A 24,566-nucleotide genomic window follows, 5' to 3' on the forward strand; every position below is an offset into this window, starting at 1 on the left:
TTTCTCTCTGTTTCTCAAAGTTGGATAAGACAAAGAAAGAGAAGAAAGACAAGGAGAGGGAGAACGAAAAAGAGAAGAATGCTCTTTCCAAAGAGATCGTGTTGAAGAAGAAGAAGAAGACCCCAACAACGACCCCGACCACCACCAGATCCAGGCCGGAGTCAAGGTGTTGTTAGATACAGATCTGACCCAGATCTGACCCCAATCTGTCTTAGACTTAACAGCACAACTACTCGAAACTGTTCTATACCACATGGCCCTATAGTAGTACACTGTCTTCTTTATACTGTAAGCCTTTCAAGTTAGAAATCCTATTTTTGAGTTCAAAAAAACTATTGATCTACAGTTTATATATACTGTCAAACTGTTTTATTTTCCCCTCTGCAACATTATCTCTCTCTATAATCATTGACCAAGACAAGACATTGACCTTTATGTATTAGATGCTAATAGAGTGTGTTACTGAAGAGAGATCTGCATGGGGTTAGCTTAGTGCTTAGCAGAGGGAGGGAGGTTCAGCCCCGGGCCAGGTTAAATGGCCTGTCTCACTGACAGATGGTCCAGACTGTTTTAACTTGGCCCAAAGAGCCGCTGGACACCATTCAGCTGAGGGCTCTGTCTGCCAACACCAGGAGTGGGAGGGAGGCAGCAACACTCAGACAGAATGGGGGTTCCCTGAGTGATGCTGGTGCTGCTCAGCGCTGGGAAACCGAGGAGAACCATGGATGGACTTCGTCCCAAATGGCACCCTATTCTCAATATAGTGCACTACTTTTGTCCAGAGCCCTATGGGCCTGGTCAAAAGTAGTGCACTACATAGGGAATAGGGTGCTATTTGGGACTCAGACATGGTCTCATCTCACATCTGACTACAACAGGGCCATGCGACCATGGCAGCATTATTGAGCTTTGAAAGTTTACGTAGAGATTCAGTCATTCTCAATAGTACTTTTTCTGACCTAGTTCTAGACCACAGAGTTGATGAGTGATGTTGAAATATGAAATTAAATAACCTGCAACCTGTCTGAAAGGAAAGCTAGAGATACTATGATTTCAACTGCTGTTTTTATTTACTCTTCTCACTTTTCCATCCCTCTTTCCACCCTTCCTGCAGCAGTACCCCCAAACCGAAAAACAGACCTCCGTCGCCTGCGGCCCCCAAAAGCAGACCGTTGTCCCCCTGCCCTCCAATGGCCCCCAAGAACCCCTCCACGGGCAAGAAGACCCCCTCTGGCACCAAAACCCGCCCCAAACGAGCCTTGACACCTGCCAGGGTACAGCCCCAGCCGGTCGCAGCCGTCGCCGTGGAAACGAACAGCGAGCACCATCAGCCCATCACTCCTGAGGAGAAAAAGAGTAAGTGTGTTCGCCATAGATACTGTATCCAAGCGCCAGAGTGTCTTTTAAATGTTTTGGCCTACAGCCACACCAGTAGTGTTACTGGAGTACACACGTTGAATGCAGTGGAGACTGCTGAGAGGAGGAACACTCATAATAATGGCTGGAACGGCGCAAATGGAATGGCATCAAACATGTGATGTATTTGATACCATTCCACATATTCCGTTCCAGCCATTTCCACAAGCCCGTTCTCCCCAATTAAGGTGCCACCAACCTCCTGTGGTTGAGTGTGGCCTTCAGCACAAGCACATACTGTATATTGTGACATTTACAGACTAGATACTTACATATATCTATCTTCCATGATCTATTTGTTTCTCTGGAGTTCATGTATCTTTTATTATCAAGAGTTACTCTACCGTAAAGTCCGTACATTATTAATGTGGTCCCACTGTCCAAGATCAGGTGGGTCTCATGTTTCTCTTCAGCTGCTACTTAGTCTTTCTTCTCTCTGCCTGGAGAAAACACGCAGATTGTTTATACTTCATGATGTTTGCGTCAGATGAGCCCTGAAGCATTTTCCAGGGTCATGGTCTATCATGTGGCTTCTGATCTGAAACAGAGGCCTCTCCTGTCCCTCTTGCTCTTACAGGCTCCAGTAATGTTCCTGCCATTATTGTGTCTTCGGCACCGGTGACACCCCCATCTCTGAGTGCACCAGTCACAGTGGCCACCTCCACTCCTGCCTCAACCCTAGAGCTGGCTACCCCAACTGCCCCAATTGCCCCGGCTGCCTCAGCTACATCATCTACTCCAGCCACTCCAGCTTCCAGGCCCTCAGCCGGCACCAACGACCCAGAGGAAGCAGCACGAGTGCTGGCTGAGAAACGCAGACAGGCCAGAGAGCAACGGGAGAGAGAGGAGCAGGAGCGCCTTGAGCAGGAGCAGAGGATAAGGTCAGTCAAACACTGGCTGGAGTGATTCAACATGTCATTCTGTTTATATTATAGCACTGTATAATGTTTAAGTGTTATAGACTGGAGTGTATTTATATGTCTGTCTATAGACATGTGAAAGGTTTACTGTTTGCTGAATGTACAAGACAAGTGTGTAGCATTGGCCTGAACCATTTTGTGTGTTGATATGAGAATGCTGTCCAGTATGAGCGCATCTTAGAATGTGCAGACCTAATGGAGCGTGCTCCCCATGAAGGATTGCTCGTGAGGAGGGCATGGCTCGGGAGGCGGAGGAGAGGAGGCGCAGGGAGGAGGAGGCGCGCCTCATGGCAGAGGATCAGCGTCTGAGAGACGAGGCACAGCGTCTGGAGGAGGAGGAGGCGGCGCGGGAGAGAGCCAGGGCTGAACAGGAGCAGAATGAACGCCTGCAGAAACAGGTGAGGGCAGCATTATGGGTAATGGAGTCTTGACATAGAAGAAGATGTATGACACAGGCAGCCTTCACAGTTGGTTTCTTCATAGTCCACATCTTATCATGCCAGCCACCCCAGGGATTTTCAATAGCAACCACAACAAGAAAAGGATTACATAAACTGAATATAGTCTGATTTCCAACTCTGAAACCTATCCTCTGAAGCCGTACCATCTAAGCACGTCTAGGTATGGGAGAGAATGTGTGTTACTGTGAGGTCTACCATCAGCATGTAACAGCCTCCATGCGCAGTCTAGGCAGATGCCAGCTGGTGACCTTCATAATAGTGTTGGCCCAGCATTTAGTGGAGCTGAGAGGGCCGTTGTGACTGTGAGATAGTGACAGCTCTGTCCTCCCTCTGTCTCCGCACTGCAGTGGGCTGACAGGGGATAGGGAGCGACAGTGTACCCACTACCCATGCCTTCTGCCCCTAGGGAAGCCCAGTTTCAATTTGCCATTTGTCTAACACTGCCAGCCATCTCCCGTGCAGTGTGTGTCAAGATAGTCAGGCATCATACAGTAGTTTCAGCGGTCTCATGAACCATGACAAAGCAAGTTTTATATTCCAGGCAACTTTGAACATTGAAATGCCATAGCAAACAGATGTAGTTTTGTTTTTTGCACTGTGAAGCATTACAGGCATATTGTTGTTATTGATGTTGCCATTTACTTCCTTGCTGCCTGTGGTATATCCCTTGGTTGGTCTAATTAATGACAGGTGTGATTCAGACATATCATAGCTTGGTTTTCATTCCTCCATCCACAACATCTGTTTATCACTGGTTACTCAAACTACCCAGTGAGCCATGTAAGGGAATTATTATTAGAGAGACATCAAACCCTGCCTACTGTGGTCTAGACTAGGCGTATACTGCCACCTAGTGGTTAAAACAGGGAATCTACTATTGTAGTTATCTTGCCAATTGGATTAAATGACCTTGAAAGAATGTATCCTATTTCTATTTTTTGTTAATCAAGACTGAAATGGTTCCATTTCTTTGTCAATTCATTTCCTTGTTATCATAATAACAGCATCCTATATGTGCATAAATGGATGCGTATAGTAGGCCTATTCAATCATAGTATTGATAATGTATTGATAATGTTGTTTTCCCCTGTCTGTCTGTGTCAGCGGGAAGAGGCTGACGCCAGAGCTCGTGAGGAGGCGGAGCGTCAGCGCCTGGAGAGAGAGAAGCACTTCCAGAAGGAGGAGCAGGCGCGCCTGGAGAGAAAGAAGGTAGAAAAGGATGGAGGGATGAGGGATGGAAGGGGAAGCAAAGTGGAGAAGTCAAACATGTCTGCAGTTTTCAGTGTGTTTCAAAGTACCTATCATGTAACCTTACATGGAAAATCTCTAGGTCTATATAAAATATGTTGCAGATACAACTAATTTATTGTAAAAAATAAAATGATGATGACTTAATCTGCCTCTGCTGTTGAATTCCACAGCGCCTTGAAGAGATCATGAAGAGGACACGTAAGAGTAGTGATGCTGGAGAAAAGGTGAGTAGTGTAAGGCCTATGCTTCATATTAAACCCTTATAATAATAATAATAATACATGATATGTATATAGTGCTTTATAGACCTTAAAGACATTTATACATTTAACATTTTAGTCATTTAGCAGCTGCTCTTATCCAGAGCGATTTACAGTAGTGAGTGTATACATTTTCTTACTTTTTCGTATAGACCTACCTCGCCTCTTTGTTCAGATTAAAGATCATACCTTTTAAATAATTTAATTGATTGCATTTAATAGTGCTCTTCCAGATGATCAAAGCACCACCAATGTGTAGCACCCTTGGGTGATGCACGGCAACCATTTGTGCCAATTTGTGCCATTTTATGTTCTTCTAGCCAACACTGCCGAAGGATTCCAATTCCCCAGCACAGGCCAATGGCAAGGAGACTATGGAGAGAAGTAAAGGTATGTTGGCTGCGATCTAACTTGCAATGCCACTTTGTTTTAAGTCGCTCTGGATAAGAGCGTCTGCTAAATGACGTAAATGTAAATGTTCTCCCTCCATCCTTGAAAACCCAGTCTGTTAAGGGCTATGTACAGTATTTGTTTAAGAGTCAATTATATCCATTACATTTGTAGAGTGTCACTCTACAGGCTCCAACATGTGATAAAATCAGTCAGTCAGTCAGTCAGTCAGTCAGTCAGTCAGTCAGTCAGTCAGTCAGGGACCATTTTCCATTTTTTACTTGGAACTTTTTTCCCCCTGCAGCTCCTGAGAGCCAGCAGAGTGCAGCAGAGTCTGCCCCTGTCCTGAACGGTGTCCAGCCAGCCAAGCACCAGAACGGTCTCTCAGCCAATGGGGATGCTGCTGAGTTTGAGCAGATCATCCAGATGCCCAATCACAGTGGGAGCAGCAACGGTGGGCCAGGGCAACTGGGGAGTGACATCGTCAGTGACCCAATCCTGGCCTTCGAGAGCGGAGAGCCCTTCCTCATGAAAACAGGTCCAATGAAGCCTCAGCATGCTGCAGGTAGCTATGCAGGTCAGGATTAAGACCCACATACATGCCTTATGATCAAAATGCTTATTTTAACAGTACAAATGAAGGTGTTCTATCACTTTAAGCAATCCATTGCTCTATAACCAAAATACCAGCATGTGTATAGATCAGCACAGTGCAAAAGGCATGCTGTAATTAGCTAGAACTTAAAGCCAACCTTAAAGGAAGGCCTCGACCCTCCCACCCCTTCTAGTTCTGACTCTACTGAGCTACTTTATATGCTTGTGATATATGTTGTCCCACCTAGCTATCTTAAGATGAATGCATTAACTGTAAGTCGCTCTGGATAAGAGAGTCTGCTAAATAACTACAATGTAGGCCTAATTATGCTGTAATTAGCTAGAACTATTACTACAGTATGCGGAGAAGGGGCTCCAAACCTCTACCACTATCCCCAAGCCTGGGTCTCAGCCTCTGGGCATGCTGCCCAAGCTCCCTGTGTGGGAGAGCTGACGTTGAAGACTGGAAAATAGGGTCCCAGTCCTGTTTGTGCATGCCCCTTAGGTTGGCAAGCGAGTCCCCCTTCATCATGCCAAGACCCCCACAGCCGGTCTCGAAGACAGCCTAACCCAAGCAAAGCAAACAAACAAAGAAAGCAATAGGAATGGGACCAATTACATCTTACATTATGTCCTCAAGGATTCATACACAGTAGTGTAGCTCATATTCCCTATTGAAGCACAAATTAATTAATCTCTCTCTCTCCCCCTCTCCCCTCTCTCTCTCTCTCTCCAGAAGTCCTCTGAGACACCAGGCCTTACACCACCGGTTGATCCAATCCATTTGAGTCACACGACGCAACAGCTTAGAAATAAAAAGTGTGCCAAATAAAGAAACCAACTACGGACTGCTTTTAAAATCACTAAAAACATATATCTAATGCCGCAGATTTCGAGAAGGAAGAAAACTCTGCGAATAAATAATTGTTGAAAAATGAAAAAAAAAAAAGCAACAAAAATATGTGTCTTCTTCACGGTGTGTTACGGTGCAACATGTGTTGAGTTTTATTGAAAATGTCACATGCAGATGTTATGGTGCACCTTAAATGACTGACAATGTAATATTAGGAATTTTAGAGAATTATAAGACCTGGAAATATACAATATTTGACTATGGTTGTTATTATTATTATCGTTGTTATTCTATTGCTATTGTTATCTTAAGTTGAGTAAAGTGTGTGTTGGTTCTTTTTGTCTTGAATAATTGAGTTATTTAACTAGGGCAGGGAGCAAGAGCAGTGTGTAAATGTATATGAGCCTGGCTACCTAGGCCTCCAGCCATGGGGGAGCTGTGGGATAAAGCTTTATGAAATGGAGAGTGGCTGTCTTTCTTCTGTCTACACTTCACTTACTTTTTGTTTCCTTTCATTCTGTCTGTCTGTGTGGGTGTGTGTGTGTCTCTGTGTGTGTCACTCTGGTCTCTTGTTTAAGTATGGTATGATACAGACTAAGGAGTACATTTCTGTTGGCTCAATGTCTGATACTTCCCATACATTCATTTCACTTGAGTCTTACATTGTCACAGTCTTACATTTGCCAGGTGTTTGATCAGCTGTTGTTAAACACAATCTTTTACAGTTGGTTTCTTCAGTGTTTTCCCATGTCGCATTTGGATCACATCAAGACAGTGAGGAAAATCAGGACAGAACAGTATCAATCCGCTATTCTATATCGCTGCTGGTTCTATACGGCTATAAGGTTCTATCCCTCGTTGGTTTGAATGGTGTCAGCAATTTTTTTCTAGTATTCTTTTGAACTTAACAACATGAATTTGGATACTTAGAGTACTATATGAGTAGAGAACATTGAACAGAACGAGGCTATGTCAATAACTCAATTTTGACAAAAATGCAGATAGAACCTCATAGTCCCAAGCTCTCAAAATGTTAAAGTGGGGAATGAGAGGAGGGCGATTAAGAGATTTTGTCAGATCAGGGGACAGAGAGAGCAAGAGAGAGAGGGCGAATGAAGGAGAGAGCGAGATGGATAGATGCATTAAGTGCAGCATTACAGCTGTTCTCTCTGATCACAACACACTTCACTAGAAATCACAGGGGTATGATTGCCAGCCTGTTTACCCAGAGTAGCAGCTGGAGATGTGAATAATTGAGTCAGGTTCAACCCTCCATTACAGACAAGAATGACTTCTTATGTTCTCAAGAGGAGCCTGTGCAAGTTTGTGTTTTGGTTGTTGGTGCAAATGATATGGTTTCTGACACACCAGTGCTTCAGTGGACAATGGTAACAGTGAGTAGGTTTGTTGGTTATTAGTTTGATAGGATAAGTCATTGTTTACGTCCCAAATGGCACCCTATTCCCTTTATAGTGCACTATTTTGAAGGAGTGCACTATATTGGGAATGAGCTGCTATTTGGGGCACAAGCATAAGCTCATTTTGCCAGAAGGTGGCAGCACTACCTTACAAACACAATGCGGATCCAAGAGGATCGTTCAACAACTGTTCAGATTTCTCCTGCTGGACTTTTATAATCCATATTTATCTTTATCACAGATACTCCAGTGAGTAGAAGAAAGATCATTAGGATCGGATTTAATCAAAGGTCACAAGGATAGTAAAAGGTCTTGTTGTTGATAGGAAATGTCACATGTTTGCCGAATGCCTTGTGTACAATACAATGATTGTACAGCCTCCAAAAACAAACAATGCAACTGAGATTTTTGCTGTTATTATTCCCTCAAAAGTACAAAAACATGACTAATCTCTCATCATCATCATCCAGGCACCACCAGCGTTCCCAAAACAGGTCTGATCCACCGTGATGGATCATCTGCAGCTGATGAAATCGCTGAAGAAAGGAGCTTCTCTCTCTCTTATTTATTTATAGGAGAGTGTTGACAGTCAAATGACATAGGCTTCAGCCATGGTCTATGCAAAGAGGGTCTGCGTCTTTTGACCAGGGCTCATAGGGCTCTGGTCAAAAGTAGTGCACAATGTAGTGAATAGGGTGCTATTTGGGACGCAGACAGGGACTTGATTCTTTGGTAATGTGACATTACCAGACATGGTCCCAGGGGGGGACAGGATCTATTATGATGGATTGAGCCGCCTCTGCCTCCATTTGAAACGCTGAAGGTTCACAAAGTGGCAACTGAAGATAATGTATTTAATTCATTACATTACAGATCGTTTACTGCGGTGTTGATTGGTTGCCAGGGTTGGGGAGTAACTGAATACATGTAGAAAAAATATTATTACTTCTTGGATCACTTAAATTCAGAAAAAACACATTGACACCTTTCTTTTTTTCTCAATGACGTTCAATTCAGCATTGAAAGGCGCAATTTCAAATTTGTTCACCGGAGCAACTCTGACCACAAATCAGAGACCACTGTGATGACACACCAAACGCGTTTGATGGATCCGTTTTGTCTTCCTCTAATGCCTCTTAAGGTGAAAGTGATCTAAAAGCAATCAGATTACGCTACTGATTACAATTTTGGACATGTAGTAACTGTAACAGATTCCATTTAGAAAGTAACCTACACAACAACCCTGTTGGTTGCTTATTGATGTCTAATCCTCATTCTAACATATTATACAGTGAATCTTTCAGGGTTTTGGTTGCTATGGCTAAAACCATTGATCTTTGGTGGCCATTGGTTGTGTTCAAGTTGTGTTATACATCTCAGGTTTTTACTGTGGGTAAAATGTTAACTTATAAAAGGTCATTGAACCGTGGTAGCATATTAACTTGATTCATTGGACATTAGACGGTCGATATAAAGGACAAAAATTGCCGCACTAAAAGTCAGACACCTGCTATCTGTGCAGGACAGGCTGTATTTGTTTAGCGGTTGCTCTGGGTTACAGCCCCATGATGACTGACCCTTGTAATGAAAGCAGACACTACAACAGGTGTGTGTACGTATGTGCCTGTGTGTCTACTAGCCCTTTCCCTTTGCAATCAAACATAATATGACTTGTGGTCACTCTCTTTTCAGCATCCCTGGGCAGCCCACTAACCTTTAATGGAGCCTTTATTACAACAAATTCCCCTCGGCTATGGTCATGGTGCTTATTTCATGCCCTGGCTAACATATTGAATATCCAGCTAAATAAACTGGGCCTACTGAAACAGCAGCCATGACGGCTTTCTGGTACTGAGATGTAATTCCTCACAGAAAGTTCTCACTATGCCCTCTGTATCGGTTTACTCTCTGTTGGAGAGGAAAGCTTGTTCTGCGTCTTTAGCAGGGGTGTCAAACGTACGGCCCGCGAGCCGGATCAGGCCCGCAAACGGGTTTAATCCGGCCCGCGAGATGATTAATGTTTTATTTTATTTTATTTTTTTTTAAGTATAAATATGCGCTGCAATTTTTCAATAATATAAACTGCTGTTCCAATTGCGTCCACTGGATGGTGCAATAGCAATTGTGTTAAGCAAGCAAACTGTTTATAACGGGGCAGAGCAAGTAGGTCAAGCACGTGCAACCAATGAGCTACTTTGTTTTGCCCGCGATATTTATTACAGCTTCTACTTTTAACATTATGTGCTTTGGCACCCTCATTGCCCCAATATGTCTCTGTCAAAAAATAGAAAAGTGGACGCAGAGTGCAGAGTGTTCCAAGAAAAATTGTCATCCTTCTATTTATTCACGGAATTGAATGGGAAAGCTGTATGTTTGGTGTGTTCAGAGCATGTTGCAGTGCTGAAAGAATATAACCTTCGTCGCCACTATGTGAGTCTTCATGCCGACAAATATGACAACTTTCAAGGACAGCGGAGATGAGAGAAGGTGAATGAACTGTTGGCGGGTCTGAAGAAACAGCAGTCTGTGTTTACTCACAGCCGAGACATCAGTGACGCTGCAGTGAAAGCTAGCTACCTCATTGCTAATGAAATCGCAGTGGCTTCAAAACCATTTAGTGAGGGTGAATTTGTAAAAACATGCATGATGAAGGCAGCGGAGATTGTGTGCCCTGAAAAGCGGCAGGCTTTTTGCAAATATCAGCCTGACAAGAAACACAGTTGCAGACAGGATTTCCGATCTTTCAGTGGATTTGGACAGCCAGTTGAAGCAAAAAGTAAAGTCATTTATTGCGTTTTCGGTTGCAATTGATGAAAGCGCGGACATTACAGATGTTGCACAACTGGCCATTTTTTCATCCGCGGAGTTGATGACACATTGACCGTCACCGAGGAGTTCGTGGAGTTGGTGCCGATGACAGATACAACGACAGCAGCTGATATTTTTACCGCACTCGTCGGCGCGCTGGACAGGGTCGGAGTGGACTGGTCCCGCGCTGTCAGCCTGGCTACAGTTGGTGCGCCCTCAATGATCGGGAAAAAGCAGGCGTTGTGACAAAGTTCAGAGAGAAAGTGCAATCTGCAAATGGAGGACGTGATTTTTGACTTTTCACTGTATTTTTGCACCAGGAGGCTTTGTGTTGCAAGTCATTAAAGATGGATAACGTCATGAAGGTGGTCATCCAAACTGTTAATTTCATCCGATCCAGAAGCCTGAATCACCGTCAGTTTGACAGCCTTCTCAGAGAGAAAGACCACATCTATGGCCTGCCATACCACACTGAGGTAAGATGGTTAAGCCGAGGTGCTGTGCTGAGGCGTTTCTTTGATTTACGAGAAGAAATTGAACAGTTCATGGAAGAAAAGGGCAAACCAGTGTTAGAATTTCATTCCGCAGAATGGATGCCGGACCTTGCATTTATGGTGGATGTTACAGAGCACCTGAATAACTTGAACAAACAGCTGCAAGGGCGCAACAAAGTTGTCACGCAGTATTATGACAGCATACGTTCTTTCAAGTTGAAGCTGTCATTGTGGGAGACGCAACTTGCCGGTGGTGATGCAGCTCACTTCCCCTGTCTGAAAAATGTGTGTGCGACCCAACATGTGGCAGACATGAAACGGTTCAAAGATAAAATAACGGGACTGTTACGGGAGTTTGAGCAACGCTTTCAGATTTATGTTTATATGTTTTTATGTTGATGTGCTATTGTTTTTAATTGATTTTATTTGTATATTTAACCTATTCTTGACTCTGTGGTTCTTGCACTTGTTTGGGGAACAGGATTTCATTATTTTTATCTACATTTCTGCCTGACAAATGACACCCTGATATAGTTCTGTGATCTGTGAAACAGTTCTGTTAATCACTGAGGCATTGTGTGTTTGTGTGTTCTTTTTCTTTAGAATTTTCAAATAAACTTGATGTGTTTTATGATTAATAGTGATGTTGTGCTTGTACTATTTTGGACACACTGTCCTCAGGCTCCAGCTTTATGTTGTATGTTGATCGTATTAAAACAAAGAAAACAATCTGAAGTTGTTGTTTTTAAGTTATATATATATATACACACCATGATTTTTCCGGTCCGGCCCACTTGGGAATAGATTTTCCTCCATGTGGCCCCTGAGCTAAAATGAGTTTGACACCCCTGGTCTTTAGGAACACTTGTAGTCCTCAGTGCAGTACATTTACATTACATTTACGTCATTTAGCAGACGCTCTTATCCAGAGCGACTTACAGTTAGTGAATACATATTTTTTTTATACTGGCCCCCCGTGGGAATCGAACCCACAACCCTGGCGTTGCAAACGCCATGCTCTATCAACTGAGCTACATCCCTGCCGGCCATTCCCTCCCCTACCCTGGACGACGCTGGGCCAATTGTGCGCCGCCCATGAGTCTCCCGGTCGCGGCCGGCGGCGACAGAGCCTGGATTCGAACCAGGATCTCTAGTGGCACAGTTAGCACTGCGATGCAGTGCCTTAGACCACTGCGTACCTCAGGACTACAATACATCCATTTCATGTGATTTATTTGACAATTAAAAATACATACAAAAGGCACTCCAGCTGGAGACAGCAATACATACGGTATATTAAAAGGTTTATTTCCATTGTTTCCCTTGTACAATGCAGTGAGGTAGACAAAGAGCCTTCCCTTCACTTATTTTCTATTGACTCCTTGGGTGTTCTCACTGGAACCAGGTGGATTCCCATTTACAAGGTGATGTCACCAGGGTCCCAGCTGATCATGTCAAGTGTTCTGGGAAAAAGCTAGGTTATGATGTCTATAGTGTAGGCGCCATAGAATTAGGAATACTTAGTAATTGAATAGGATCTCTATGGTAGGCTCTAGGTTGAGGAATAGGTTGATGTGGGGGATGGTATTGTAGCTAGGTCAAGAGCTGCCTACTGCACTATATGATAATCCACAGAACCACTTCCCTTTGGTTTCTGGAAAGCTAGCTAGGGTGGGCTATTTGCATAACTGTCTGTACATTTTCATGTGGTATGACACCTTTGACCATGGATAGTTTGAATCTTATACAACTATGCAAATGTCTCGACTATGTATGCTACAGTATCTCTAGTGACTGATGTGTTGGTCATTTTTCAAAATGGCAGAAAGACTGACAGGTATTTGAAACCTCTATGTCAGGGCCTTTTCCTCTCTGGTTCCATGCTGGCCACAGCGGTATGGACGGCATGTTGCATTTTAAAATGTCCATAATCTGGATTGGGGGAGGCAGGGCTTCTGCTTAACTTTACCTTGGGTCTTAACCAAAAACTACAGGACACATTTTCCACAACAGTGTTTTCCTTTCCTACAGACAAAACAACACGGAGTCCATTGAAATGAACTAGCATCTAGATGAGGCCATCCTTTACACATGAATAACAAACTTTTGACTTTTGCCTCTGTCTCCGTCCTCATTAAATCTACCATTTCATTATTTTTAAAGTCAACTCCACCTGCTGAACACATGGTTTCCTTGAGGCTGAAGACATATCATATACAAACACATAATCCCACATAACTACAGACAATGCTGCACTAAATACAACTAACAATGTGTGCAGTATACAGATTGTTTTACGTTGACGTTTTTATCAAGCACATGTCGGATAAGAACCAGGGTTTGTATTCCTCCCCCATGGTTCATTGGGCTTCCTGCTCTTATTTTTACTTTCTCTTTTTCACGCTGCCAGACTCGAGGTGAGTTCTCTTTTTATGTCTTACTTTTACATGCTTACCTAGCCCTTGTTTTTAGACAGATCTTGTGTGATGGTAGGTATGCATGTCTGAAACCAATTATTTAAACGTTTTTGAAATAATTTAAAAGTAGATCAATGAGTTAATGGACATACAATGACCCACTGGGCACAGACGTCAATTCAACGTCTATTCCACATTTGTTCAAGGTAATTTCATTGAAATTACGTGAAAACAACGTTGATTCAACCAGTGTGTGCCCAGTGGGGAGGCATTCTGTAATGACCTTTGTACTTGCGTGTCAAGTGTCGACCATATAAAAAGAAAGATACAACATTGATGTAAACCTTAGTGTACTCCAAATATTACCTTAAGATCTGTATTAGATTTTGTAATAGCTGTGTAACCTGCCGTGAGCCAACAGTCAACAGCCTATGGTGAGATACTGGAAAGTATTTCCTTATTCTCCAAATGCTTTTAAATCCCTGGTAGGTTGATTCAGCTTGTACACACTATGTAGTTCTTGGATATATTCCTTTCTAGCTGGTTAGGATTTATACAACATACAGTCAGGTCCAAAATGATTGACACCCTTGATAAAGATGAGCAAAAAAGACTGTATACAATAAATAATACAAATACAATGCTATTTGTGTGAAAATTATATTTTATACTAATGCAATTGCTCAGAGAAATAGATGTTGTTTAACAAGTAATGAAAAACAATTATTTAAAAAAAAAAGTCAAAATGATTGGCACTCCTGTTTTCAATACTCCTGCACCATCCTTTTGCGAGGATAACGGCACTGAGCTTTTTTCCCCAAAAAATTATGAGATTGGAGAACACATTGGGAGGGATCTTAGACCATTCCTCCATACAGAATCTTTCCAGATCCTTGATATCCTTTGTCTGCGCTTATGGGACTGGCCTTTTCAATTCAAAACACAAATATTCATTGGGATTCAAGTCTGGAGACTGAGATGACCATTGCAAAATGTTGATTTTGTGGTCAATTAACCATTTCTTTGTGGATTTTGATGTGTGCTTGGGGTTATTGTCTTGCTGGAAGATCCTCTTGCGGCCAAGTGTCAGCCTCCTGGCAGAGGCAACCAGGTTTTTGGCTAAAATGTCCTGGTACTTGGTAGAGTTCATGATGCCGTTGATCTTAACAAGGGCCCCAGGACCAGTAGAAGCAAAACAGCCCCATAACATAAAAGATCCACCACCATATTTTACAGTAGATATGAGGTACTTTTCTGCATATGCATCTTTCTTTCGGCTCCAAACCCACCACTGGTGTGCATGGCCAAAGAACTCCATTTTCATGTCATCCAGCAAATGTAAACGCCTGGGGTTTGCAAAACAACATTGGCACTTGGAATGGAACCAGTGCTATGGTCAGATGACACAAACATAGATATCTTTGACCACGCACACCAGTGGTGGGTTTGGCGTTGAAAGAAAGATACAAGGGGAGGGTGCCGGAGTATTGAAAACGGGTGCCAATAATTGTTTTATTACTCTGAGCAATTGTATTAATACAATTATATAATGTCCCTATTTTTGTTTTGCATATAGTACCTGACTATATCTATATCATCAATCATGACCACAGAGGGGAGGCAATATGTCCACCAACAAAATAATAGCAGGAGGGGTTTGAAGTTGTTGAGGGGTTTAATTAAGCTGTTGAGGTGTTTGAAGTTGAGGCGTTTGAAGTTGTTGACATGGTGCACAGTTCACCCCAGTTAAAGTTAAGGGGGACAGGAAGAGATAGAGAGACCTTGTGGAGGCCTTACACGCCACTTGGTGCAACAAGGCCAAAATAAGGGGGGAAATACTCAGCAGAATTACCCTCAAACTTGACAGTGTGTTTCTGCACAACTAGAGCCACATAGGCTGAGTCCCAAATGGCACCATATTTCCCTACATAGCCCTATGGGCCCTGGTCAAAAGTAGTGCACTATAAAGGGAATAGAGTGCCATTTGGGACACATTGTGGACCGCTCTCAGCCAGAAGCAGGAGCAGGAAATGGGTCAGAGCACAAAATCGTTTGCATCACCGCTGCAGCAGTAGCCTCTTATTCCCACAGAATATGTACCTCTAGTCTCCTATGAAAGTGAAGGGCAATGATCAAGGCTGCTTTAAATAGAAACAGGTACTGACAAAAGACGTTGTCTTCCACTTCAGTGTTTGGTTGCGTTTATGGTGGCCAGCCAGTCATGCACTACAACACACAAACTGTAATGAATTGCAGCACCTTGTGTTTGTTCTGTTGGTTTAGAGTCCTGTTGCTAAAGCCAGCGGTTTCCTAATCTGTTGTGGACAGACTACCTATCTCACCAAATTACGCAACATTGGTTGTTTGTTTTGCCTTTTTGTGGGATGAAGACAGCAAGTATACTAATCCCGTAACCTGGAAGGCCTATGACTGGATGACTCAAGTACTGGCATAACAACTTTACCCATTTACTTTTATGCTTGCAGTTATGTGGTGTGCAACAATTCCATTAACATAAAAGGAGCACATTTCCTGAAGGATTTTGCATTTAAAGCACAGCACCAATATTTTTTCACATAGGGCAAGGCTTTAGTTGACTGGTTGTAGGCATAGAGTCATAAAAATGCTCAGAATATCAAGACTTTAGACATATGAAACTTCAGAAGCTAGTAAATGAGTTGTCGAAGGGATGTTACGACGGACATATCCTAAGGTTTACAACAATCCTTGCCATATCTTCATCTTATGGGTTAATGTTACTTTTACAGGGTCAAAACCTTAGTGGCAACAATTTTCATTGTCACCCTCCTTTTGCCTGTTTAGTCCCTTCCCTCATGGAACGTAAAGCCAGAGTGAGACCATAAACAGTCTATAATAGAGATTGACAGGTCTAGGAGGCATGTGGCACTACACAATGTGTCGACAGGACATTGGGCATGGGCTAAATTTTACCTTGGCACCACCAGGTCTAGGGACACCTGCGTTCCAAAAGCACCTGGAGGGAAGGTAGAGTTTCAAAAATAACATCACTGTCTCTGTGGCCTCTAAGGTCAAAGGGGGGTGAATTGACTACCGCAGATGAGAGATGTGCTTGTAAAAAGGATGCATCTTGGAGATGGTAGTGGTTAGTTATGATGAGTTGTTATACAGTAGATTATATATGCAGTAGGAGAGAGATAGTTTCTAAAACCATCTGGATAGACAGTTCCTCGTCCTTGAGATGGTTTTAGAGCACAGCCGGGTTTGTCTCCTTTCCACAACCATTATGATGATACCCTGTATGTATGTGGTGGACAGACAGTTAGCCTATTTATAGACTATCAAGTATGGGACACATGTCAAAGCAGCATGATAAGAACACAGTGAATAGAAACGGAGTCACTCTCGCTGCACGGAGTTGAAGCCGAGCGCATTTTTGCTGCTGAAGTCTCTCAGGGCAAGACATATCTCACTATTTAGTTTCCAGCGTAATTATGCGTGTTAATTTATGCTTTAGATCAAACACACCTGATCTTATCAGGTTCTCTTTCAGGAGCCAGCAGCCAAGCACTGTTCAAACCTCAACTGCATTGTAGCAGTGATATAGTCAACACACTGTGACGTCTCAGCAGGGAGCAAAGATGCTGGTTTATGAGACCATAAAAACACAGGCATCATCTGCCAACAAGTTGCACGCTGCCACCTTTCTGCCCTGTAAAATGGAAGGTACTCAAAATACAGAACATGCTGCTGGGATCTACACATGGCATAGAACAAAAAGGGGACTACAGAGGCGCATAACTACACAAATCTGGTCTTTTTTACTAGATGCACAAAAATACAATTGCATTATTAAAGTTCATGCAGTAATTTTTGCTGGATTAATTTAATTCTTATTCATTTGGATTTTAATGGGGATTTCCTCCCCTAAGTGCAAAAAGAGTGCCTTTATCTGCCTTCTTCTGAATGGAAAAGAGCTGTTTTGTTCCATAACACATCTGGGGTTTTACTGAATTGGCTGGCTAGACCTTGGCTTGGCTTTGGATAAAGATTGGCAGTGTATTCCATTGAATACAAAGATTTAATGAAAACACTTCAGGGGGGAATAACATGTCCAACAGTGAAATGACTCCAGATTCCCACAATGCGATCTCTCTGTGAATGGACAATGATTATACAAATCTGGGTCACACTTTATTTGGATTGTCCCATATCAATTAGATGATGTACAGATGGTCATACTATCAACACACTACCTGTTGATAAGCAAATACTTGCTAAGGTTAGGTTTAGAATAAGGGTTAGGGTAAGGGTTAAGGTTAGGGTTCAGTTTAGGGTTAAAGTTTGGGTTAGGGCTAGGGTTAGTGGATAGTTAGTTGAAATGTTGTTGACGGTTATTGAACATCTACTAGGGACTATCCAAATAAAGTGTTACCAAAATCTGTTACACATTTACTACTGGCTACTACAATCCTCTACAGATGATTAAACACACACACACACACACTGCCATGTAAACCCACTTATGGGAAACAGTATTCTAGACCGCTAATTAGATTACAATAACATCCAAAAATGTGGAAGGAGCCAATATATGGTCATTTCCATGTAAAAGGACCCATGAGCACTAACATGGGAAGTTTATAGGTGCATATCAAATCTGGCGTCGAATGAAAGCTAAGAGTCTATATTTTATGGAAAATGAAGGCATAGATACATTTACAAAAATGTTTTCCATCATAATTAAGAATAAGCAAAGGCTTTGACTTCTTGTCACACAGACACAAAAGGCGTATTAAAAACATCTACTAGACAAAGTCTTTAAAATGTATTTGAAGTATATCAAAACACAATAACATTGAAGTTAAGGCCCCTGCCAACTAATATCGACATTTATATTTAGTTTTGCAGAAATTATTTGCCTTCTGTAAGTTTAAGAGATATTGTCTAGTCATTCTGTTACCAAAAACACACATATCTAAGATATTTTCACATTTCTCTCCCTCATGAGGGGGGAAGATTATGAACATTCACAGAAGTAACAAGTAAAGTTAGACCTACCAATTAGTTATAGTGTTTTTACTGATAACAATTTTGTTTATGAATTACTAAGTGATTAAAATGCATCACTCTGTTACCAAATCGCTAACAGAGTGACCAACAAATCTGTAACAGAATGACTGCAATTGAATTGTCCACAATGTGAAATCATAGTAGTCAAACTACAGTTGCAGTAGAGCACAGTATAGTACAGCACATCACAGTAAAATACAGCAGAGTATAGTGCAGTACAGTACAGTACAGTAGCGCACACATGAGTAGAGTACAGTATAATGTAATATGCTCTAGACTGTACAGCAGTCTACTGTACTGAACTATACTTTTCTTTACCATACTGTACTGTGTTCTACTGAACTATACTCTACTTTTCTTTACTGTACTCTACTCTACTGTGCTCTGATGTGCTGTACTGTGATGTCCAAACATACAGTTGAAGTCGGAAGTTTACATACACTTAGGTTGGAGTCATTAAAACTTGTTTTTCAACCACTCCACAAATTTCTTGTTAACAAACTATAGTTTTGGCAAGTCGGTTAGGACATCTACTTTGTGCATGACAAGTAATCTTTCCAACAATTGTTTACAGACAGATTATTTCACTTATAATTCACTGTATCACAATTCCAGTGGGTCAGAAGTTTACATATGCTAAGTTGACTGTGCCTTTAAACAGCTTGGAGAATTCCAGAAAATGATGTAATGGCTTTAGAAGCTTCTGATAGGCTAACTGACATCATTTGAGTCAATTGGAGGTGTACCTGTGGATGTATTTCAAGGCCTACCTTCAAACTCAGTCCATCTTTGCTTGACATCATGGGAAAATCAAAAGAAATCAGCCAAGACCTCAGAAAAAAATTGTAGACCTCCACAACTCTGGTTCATCCTTGGGAGCAATTTCCAAACGCCTGAAGGTACCACGTTCATCTGTACAAACAATAGTATGCAAGTATAAACACCATGGGACCACGCAGCCGTCATACTGCTCAGGAAGGAGATGCGTTCTGTCTCCTAGAGATGAACGTACTTTGGTGCGAAAAGTGCAAATCAATCCCGGAACAACAGCAAAGGACCTTGTGAAGATGCTGGAAACAGGTACAAAAGTATCTATATCCACAGTAAAACGAGTCCTATATCGACATAACCTGAAAGGCCGCTCAGCAAGGAAGAAGCCACTGCTCCAAAACCGCCATAAAAAAGCCAGTCTACGGTTTGCAACTGCACATGGGGACAAAGATTGTACTTTTTGGAGAAATGTCCTCTGGTCTGATGAAACAAAAATAGAACTGTTTGGCCATAATGACCATCGTTATGTTTGGAGGAAAAAGGGGGCTGCTTGCAAGCCGAAGAACACCATCCCAACCGTGAAGCACGGGGGTGGCAGCATCATGCTTTGGGGGTGCTTTGCTGCAGGAGGGACTGGTGCACTTCACATAATAGATGGCATCATGAGGAAGGAATATTATGTGGATATATTGAAGCAACATCTCAAGACATCAGTCAAGAAGTTAAAGCTTGGTCGCAAATGGGTCTTCCAAATGGACAATGACCCAAAGCATGCTTCTTCATGGTCTGACAAACACCGCTGTAGCTCGGCCACCATAGGCGGATGCGGTGGATCGAGACTCAGCCCGTGCAAAAACTGATATCTCTAGCTTAAACTGACAGATTTTGATGGGGATCTTTTTTTAAGTTCTTTTTTTTTTATTGACTTACGGGTGCTTCAATAGACTCTTAAGGATTAAAGACACTGTTTTGCAAGGAAGGTCTACAGTAGCCTCAACAGCACTCTGTAGGGTAGCACCATGGTGTGGCTGGATGATATCTAGTTTCCATCCTTTGTTAAAAATGAAGGAGAAGCAAGAGGGAGAGAGAGCTAGCTATATTTCATTGTAAGGGATGCTATGTTAGCTAGATGGATATGGCTATCCAACACTGGAACTCTTCCAAGTCAAGGTAATTTATTCCCAATGGGGCCCGCTGGTGTAACTGCTAAACTGCTTCCTGAGTGTACACTGTACTGCATGATTGTAGCGGGTTTACTAACGTGTTAGTTCTAGTAGCTATGTTGATTATGACGTTAGCTAATATGCTGACAATGATGTAGGCTGTGTGCAGCGGTTATGATATAAAGGTTTGCTTGGAAAGGTTTTTTCACCTGGTCACAGACAGATGATGTGTTGTGCACTGAAGTCCACAAGCAAAGGGAAAAGGTGAGAGGAGGAGAGCGCGTAGATGTGAGAAGGAATTATACAACAAGCAGTGATCATGCTGTTTGTATGTGGCTGCTATGAAAGTGAACTGTGTTTGCATGAGATCAGGGATGTATTCATTCCGCTGATTCTGTTGAAAAACGTTTCTTAAACTGAGCAAACGGAACTTGTCCAATAGAAACTCTTGTTTGCAACTGTTGAACTAATGATTACACCCTAGATCTGCTAGATGCAGGCAAGAGTGTGCAAGGCGGTTTTGAATGTGTCAATGTCTGTCACCTTGGTTACTCAAATTCTCTCTCGACCTGTGCACCTATGTTGTAAACTTTCATTCATTGGCTAGGTTGTAGCAACCTTATGATGAGTATAGGGAAAATGTTAGTATCATGTAGTATCTTAAACCTATCGATGTTACATTGAGCTGGGTGAATGGAATATGAATGACAGTCATCCAATATGCTGTAATAGAAATAAGGCCATGCTCATTAAAAAAACCTTGTCCTCCCTCATTTTAAATGGCATCGACCGCCACTGTTCTCCGTGCATGCACTTCTTAGCCTGTAGCCTATGGGTAATTTGATTGAGACCCTTCTAAATAGCCTATAAGCGCACTTGATATTGCCCACCCAGTGGAGAATCAGAGATGAGCACACATCGATATATAGCCTAATAAGCAACTAATTCTAAAACACTGAGAAATATTGAAATTTCATCAATTAGAAATTACATGACCCTCCCCTGGACTAGATTTAAAAAAATATTAAACCCTCCCCTTGATTGAAATTGAAAAAGCATGACCCTCCCCCATTTTCCTCCAGGTAACCATTCTGTAAATGTCTATCCATCCCTTAGAGGTAGTTTTGCGGGCCAATGCTAACTAATATTAGCACAATGACTGGAAGTCTATGGGTATTTGATAGCATGCTAGCAGATACCCATAGACTTCCAGTCATTGCGCTGATGCTAGTTAGCAATTGTGCAAATGCTAGTTAGCAACTTCCTTCAAACTGCACGCAGAGACATAAAAATTGTATCCACAAGTTCATCTGACTCTGGGAAACTAGATAAAGGGCCTCATTGCCAAAATCCCAAAGTATCCCTTTAAGTAACCTTCTGTCTTATGTAACAATACCAAACAACATATCATACTAATTTGAGTGTCCCGATCCAGATTGAAGTGTACTATGATACACCTAGTCTATGAGACCAGGCTGAATGCTCACATCCTTTGCTGAGATGACCCCCTTTGGAGAGCTTGTTATTGTGTTGATAGAGTAAATACATTAAATGATTTGTATGATTAAAACAGTTTGTACATTTGCATTTTTAATGCTAAGTAAAAAGGATGGTCAATTAAGTCATACTTTCTTTCTCATTAGGGACAGATAGTTTGGACAGGTAGCTAACTGCTTCCCAAATTTAAGAAACATTTTCGAGTATCATGACGCAAAAGGGGGTTGGGCGCATGTTCATTGAGTCAATACTGGTAGAGGAAACAGTGCATCCTGTAGGCTATTTCGAGCCCAAGAAAATGCGTCTCACCAGGTAAGCACAATCCACTGCAGATTTTCAGGTAATACATTTTACAGTAGTAGCCTACAGTAGCTACTGAATGATTGATTGGCAGCATGATTTGAATAACCAAATGAGGTGGGGGCAAGCCATAAAGATTTGACAGGGAAATCCAGGAAGGAAATTTGACCTCGGTCAAAGAGGATGAGGCGAATCGAGAGGTTACACTCTCGCCAAAATCTGTGTAAAATAAGCAGAATGCGTTTCTATGGGCTTATGTTGGACCTAATCACCTGCCTTTGGGACAACGACTCCATTATTGGGGCGGAGACATGAGCATCTCGTCATTATATACCGATCCCTGCTTCACTAGCCTACTGCTGCTGCGTACTGTACTTACGACTCGCTGGTGAGGCGACCAAATGACTCAATACATTTGGTAGCTAGAGTACGGCACTTGTGGATATACATTAGCTACGATATCTCAGAAATATGTATGTATTTTTCAGAAAATTACATTTATGACTTCGGGTAGTTAAGTTAAATATCTTGCAACTGCGTCCTTGTCTTAGCAAATCAGAGGCATTCAGTTGCTTTGTCGGAAGGCAGCACGAGCGCGTTGGTCTGGTGTGGCTAGCAACACAGCCATCTAGCTAACTGTTGTTAGCATTTTATTTGTATTAACAAACAAACTAGCTAATTTTGTGAAACCAGTCTGAGGTAAGTGAAAGGGCATGTTGCTTTATAAACCTGTTTTGTTTTACCTGTTGACGTCTGCCAGTGAAGCTAGTTAGCTAGCTAACGTTAGCTACCCACCCCCTAGCCGATTAAACTCAACTCGAGTTTAGTCGGCTACCCACCCCCTGCTCTCCGGCCAGGTAATTATCACTTGAATACTAAAATAGTGTAGCTAGCTAACGTTAACTAGCTAGTTAACCAACTGAAGTGTAACCCAGTTTATTGTAATAATTGACTACCTAACTAGGTAGTCAGAAAAAGCCATTCTAGCTAGCAAGCTACCTGATTATATATAGTTAATCTTGTTTATTATTAGCCTTGACTTTAGCTAACTAACTAGCCACAATGTATGTTGTCATGCCCATTATTCCACTACAAACTAGAGCATCTGTTTGCCCCTGTAAACATAGCTATGTTTGCCAAGCACATTAGGATAATTAAACAGCTAAATGAGTGCAAAAACAGATGTATTCACCAACCGTTAAATGACCTAACTAGGCATCAAACAGTTGCTGTCATCAGTTTTTTTGGGTTGTATAATGTAGCCTCAAGTGAAATCAACAATAGCCTACAGTATTGTAGCCAGGATTTTACAAAGAATACTCCACACCAGCATTAATCATGTGAGTAGCAATACATCCTGGAAATATAGGCTAGTAAGTATTGTGTGAATTAAATGGTAACCAGAGTTTGATGTTGATCAGAGGATACTGTTACTAGGCTACTTTAACACACACCAAAGGTTTATTGGCTTTTGCCTAATGCAACCAGTAATTCGTTTTTTAGGCCTATGTGCGTTTTCATGATAGACCAAAAGCAGACCGATCACATGTCAATATTTAAATGAGATTGTTCTAGATTAGACGATTCCGGGGTTGTCACTAGCCACAGTCAAAATTGCTATATCATAAAAATTCATAACACATTTGCTTTGTCTTAAAGGGATAATCCACCCCAAACCACTTTTTGTGAACAAATGTTTCATTTTGTCGTTATAACAAGGTTGGTAGAAACATGTAAAAATCCCTTTTGGAAATCTGTTGCAGTTCAAGTCTACAAAAAAAACAACAATGCAACTCTCTCTCTCGGCTGGCAAGCTAGCTAGGCAGCTAGAAAACATAGCTACACACAATAATACCAAAGTCAATATCAGCATGTGAAGTAGCTACCTAGCTGCAAAATCGCCTAAACAAACTGCACTATCAATTTAGAAGTCTTACTCACCGAGTTCAACTTGCAGTTCGTCTCTGCCACTGAGCTATAAACGGCGTCTCAACCCAGAGCGAGAGCAGAGTAACGTTGCTTTCTCACAGAAATACTTTTGAGGAGATGGGGAAAATCCATTAGAATCGTATTAACGCCAATTACCTATAAGTCGTCAATGTGCCGCGCGGTGCATTCTGGGACAAGTAGAGGGCTCCTTCAAAGGAGTGAATGGGAGTCAATTGGGCCCTAGCTCAAAAACCTAACATTAGCATGAATTTCGTGAACAAGAAGTACAATGTTGGAAATATTTTCCAAGGTGTGCGATAATTAACTTGTTCTCTGTAATATCGTATATCTTTGGAATCATGAAATTACGTACTTTGGAGGAAAATGGGCAGGTTTCTTGACTCTTACCCCGATTAGTTTAGCAACCGCGTGAGTCAGCATGACAACGTGAATGTGATGGGTCGACAGTCAGTTGGGTGGGGGGTTTCTCCATTCATTGACCAATGTGATTTCTATCTCCTTTATACAATATCTCTGTTTCACAGACACAGTGTGCATTGCGACATGGTACT

The 24,566-nt window shown here is 42.0% G+C and overlaps 2 protein-coding genes and 1 long non-coding RNA gene across 16 annotated transcripts in view; 2 read left to right on the forward strand and 1 right to left on the reverse strand.

Moving 5' to 3' along the window:
* Positions 1–6,608, forward strand: part of map7d1b (MAP7 domain containing 1b) — a 44,826-nt gene extending 38,218 nt beyond the window's left edge. For 5 of the 9 annotated variants that reach the window (XM_041883619.2, XM_041883626.2, XM_041883627.2 and 2 more), the window contains 9 exons: positions 21–166; positions 1,115–1,356; positions 1,994–2,297; positions 2,554–2,734; positions 3,902–4,006; positions 4,219–4,272; positions 4,629–4,698; positions 5,003–5,275; positions 6,029–6,608. In XM_041883619.2, coding sequence (XP_041739553.2) covers positions 21–166; positions 1,115–1,356; positions 1,994–2,297; positions 2,554–2,734; positions 3,902–4,006; positions 4,219–4,272; positions 4,629–4,698; positions 5,003–5,275; positions 6,029–6,039 — 1,386 coding nt within the window. In that variant the 3' untranslated portion in view covers positions 6,040–6,608. The remainder of the gene's footprint in view (positions 1–20; positions 167–1,114; positions 1,357–1,993; positions 2,298–2,553; positions 2,735–3,901; positions 4,007–4,218; positions 4,273–4,628; positions 4,699–5,002; positions 5,276–6,028) is intronic. The other 4 variants (XM_041883621.2, XM_041883622.2, XM_041883623.2 and 1 more) reach the window with 4 other exon arrangements.
* LOC121571867 lies at positions 1,254–24,088 on the reverse strand. Its single transcript, XR_006001775.2, has 3 exons — positions 24,007–24,088; positions 1,775–1,856; positions 1,254–1,341 (listed from the first exon to the last, which is right to left on the reverse strand). It is a non-coding gene; the product is annotated as an uncharacterized LOC121571867 (long non-coding RNA).
* thrap3b (thyroid hormone receptor associated protein 3b) overlaps positions 13,258–24,566 on the forward strand; it is a 32,764-nt gene continuing 21,455 nt past the window's right edge. For 2 of the 6 annotated variants that reach the window (XR_006001773.2, XR_006001774.2), the window contains exon 1: positions 22,404–22,764. The gene's annotated coding sequence lies outside the window, so the exon portion shown is untranslated. Of the gene's footprint in view, positions 13,283–21,993; positions 22,078–22,403; positions 22,765–24,566 lie in introns of those variants that run through there. The other 4 variants (XM_041883618.2, XM_041883616.2, XM_041883614.2 and 1 more) reach the window with 4 other exon arrangements.

Source organism: Coregonus clupeaformis, chromosome 8 (assembly GCF_020615455.1).
Source record: "Coregonus clupeaformis isolate EN_2021a chromosome 8, ASM2061545v1, whole genome shotgun sequence".
Classification (NCBI taxonomy): domain Eukaryota; kingdom Metazoa; phylum Chordata; class Actinopteri; order Salmoniformes; family Salmonidae; genus Coregonus; species Coregonus clupeaformis.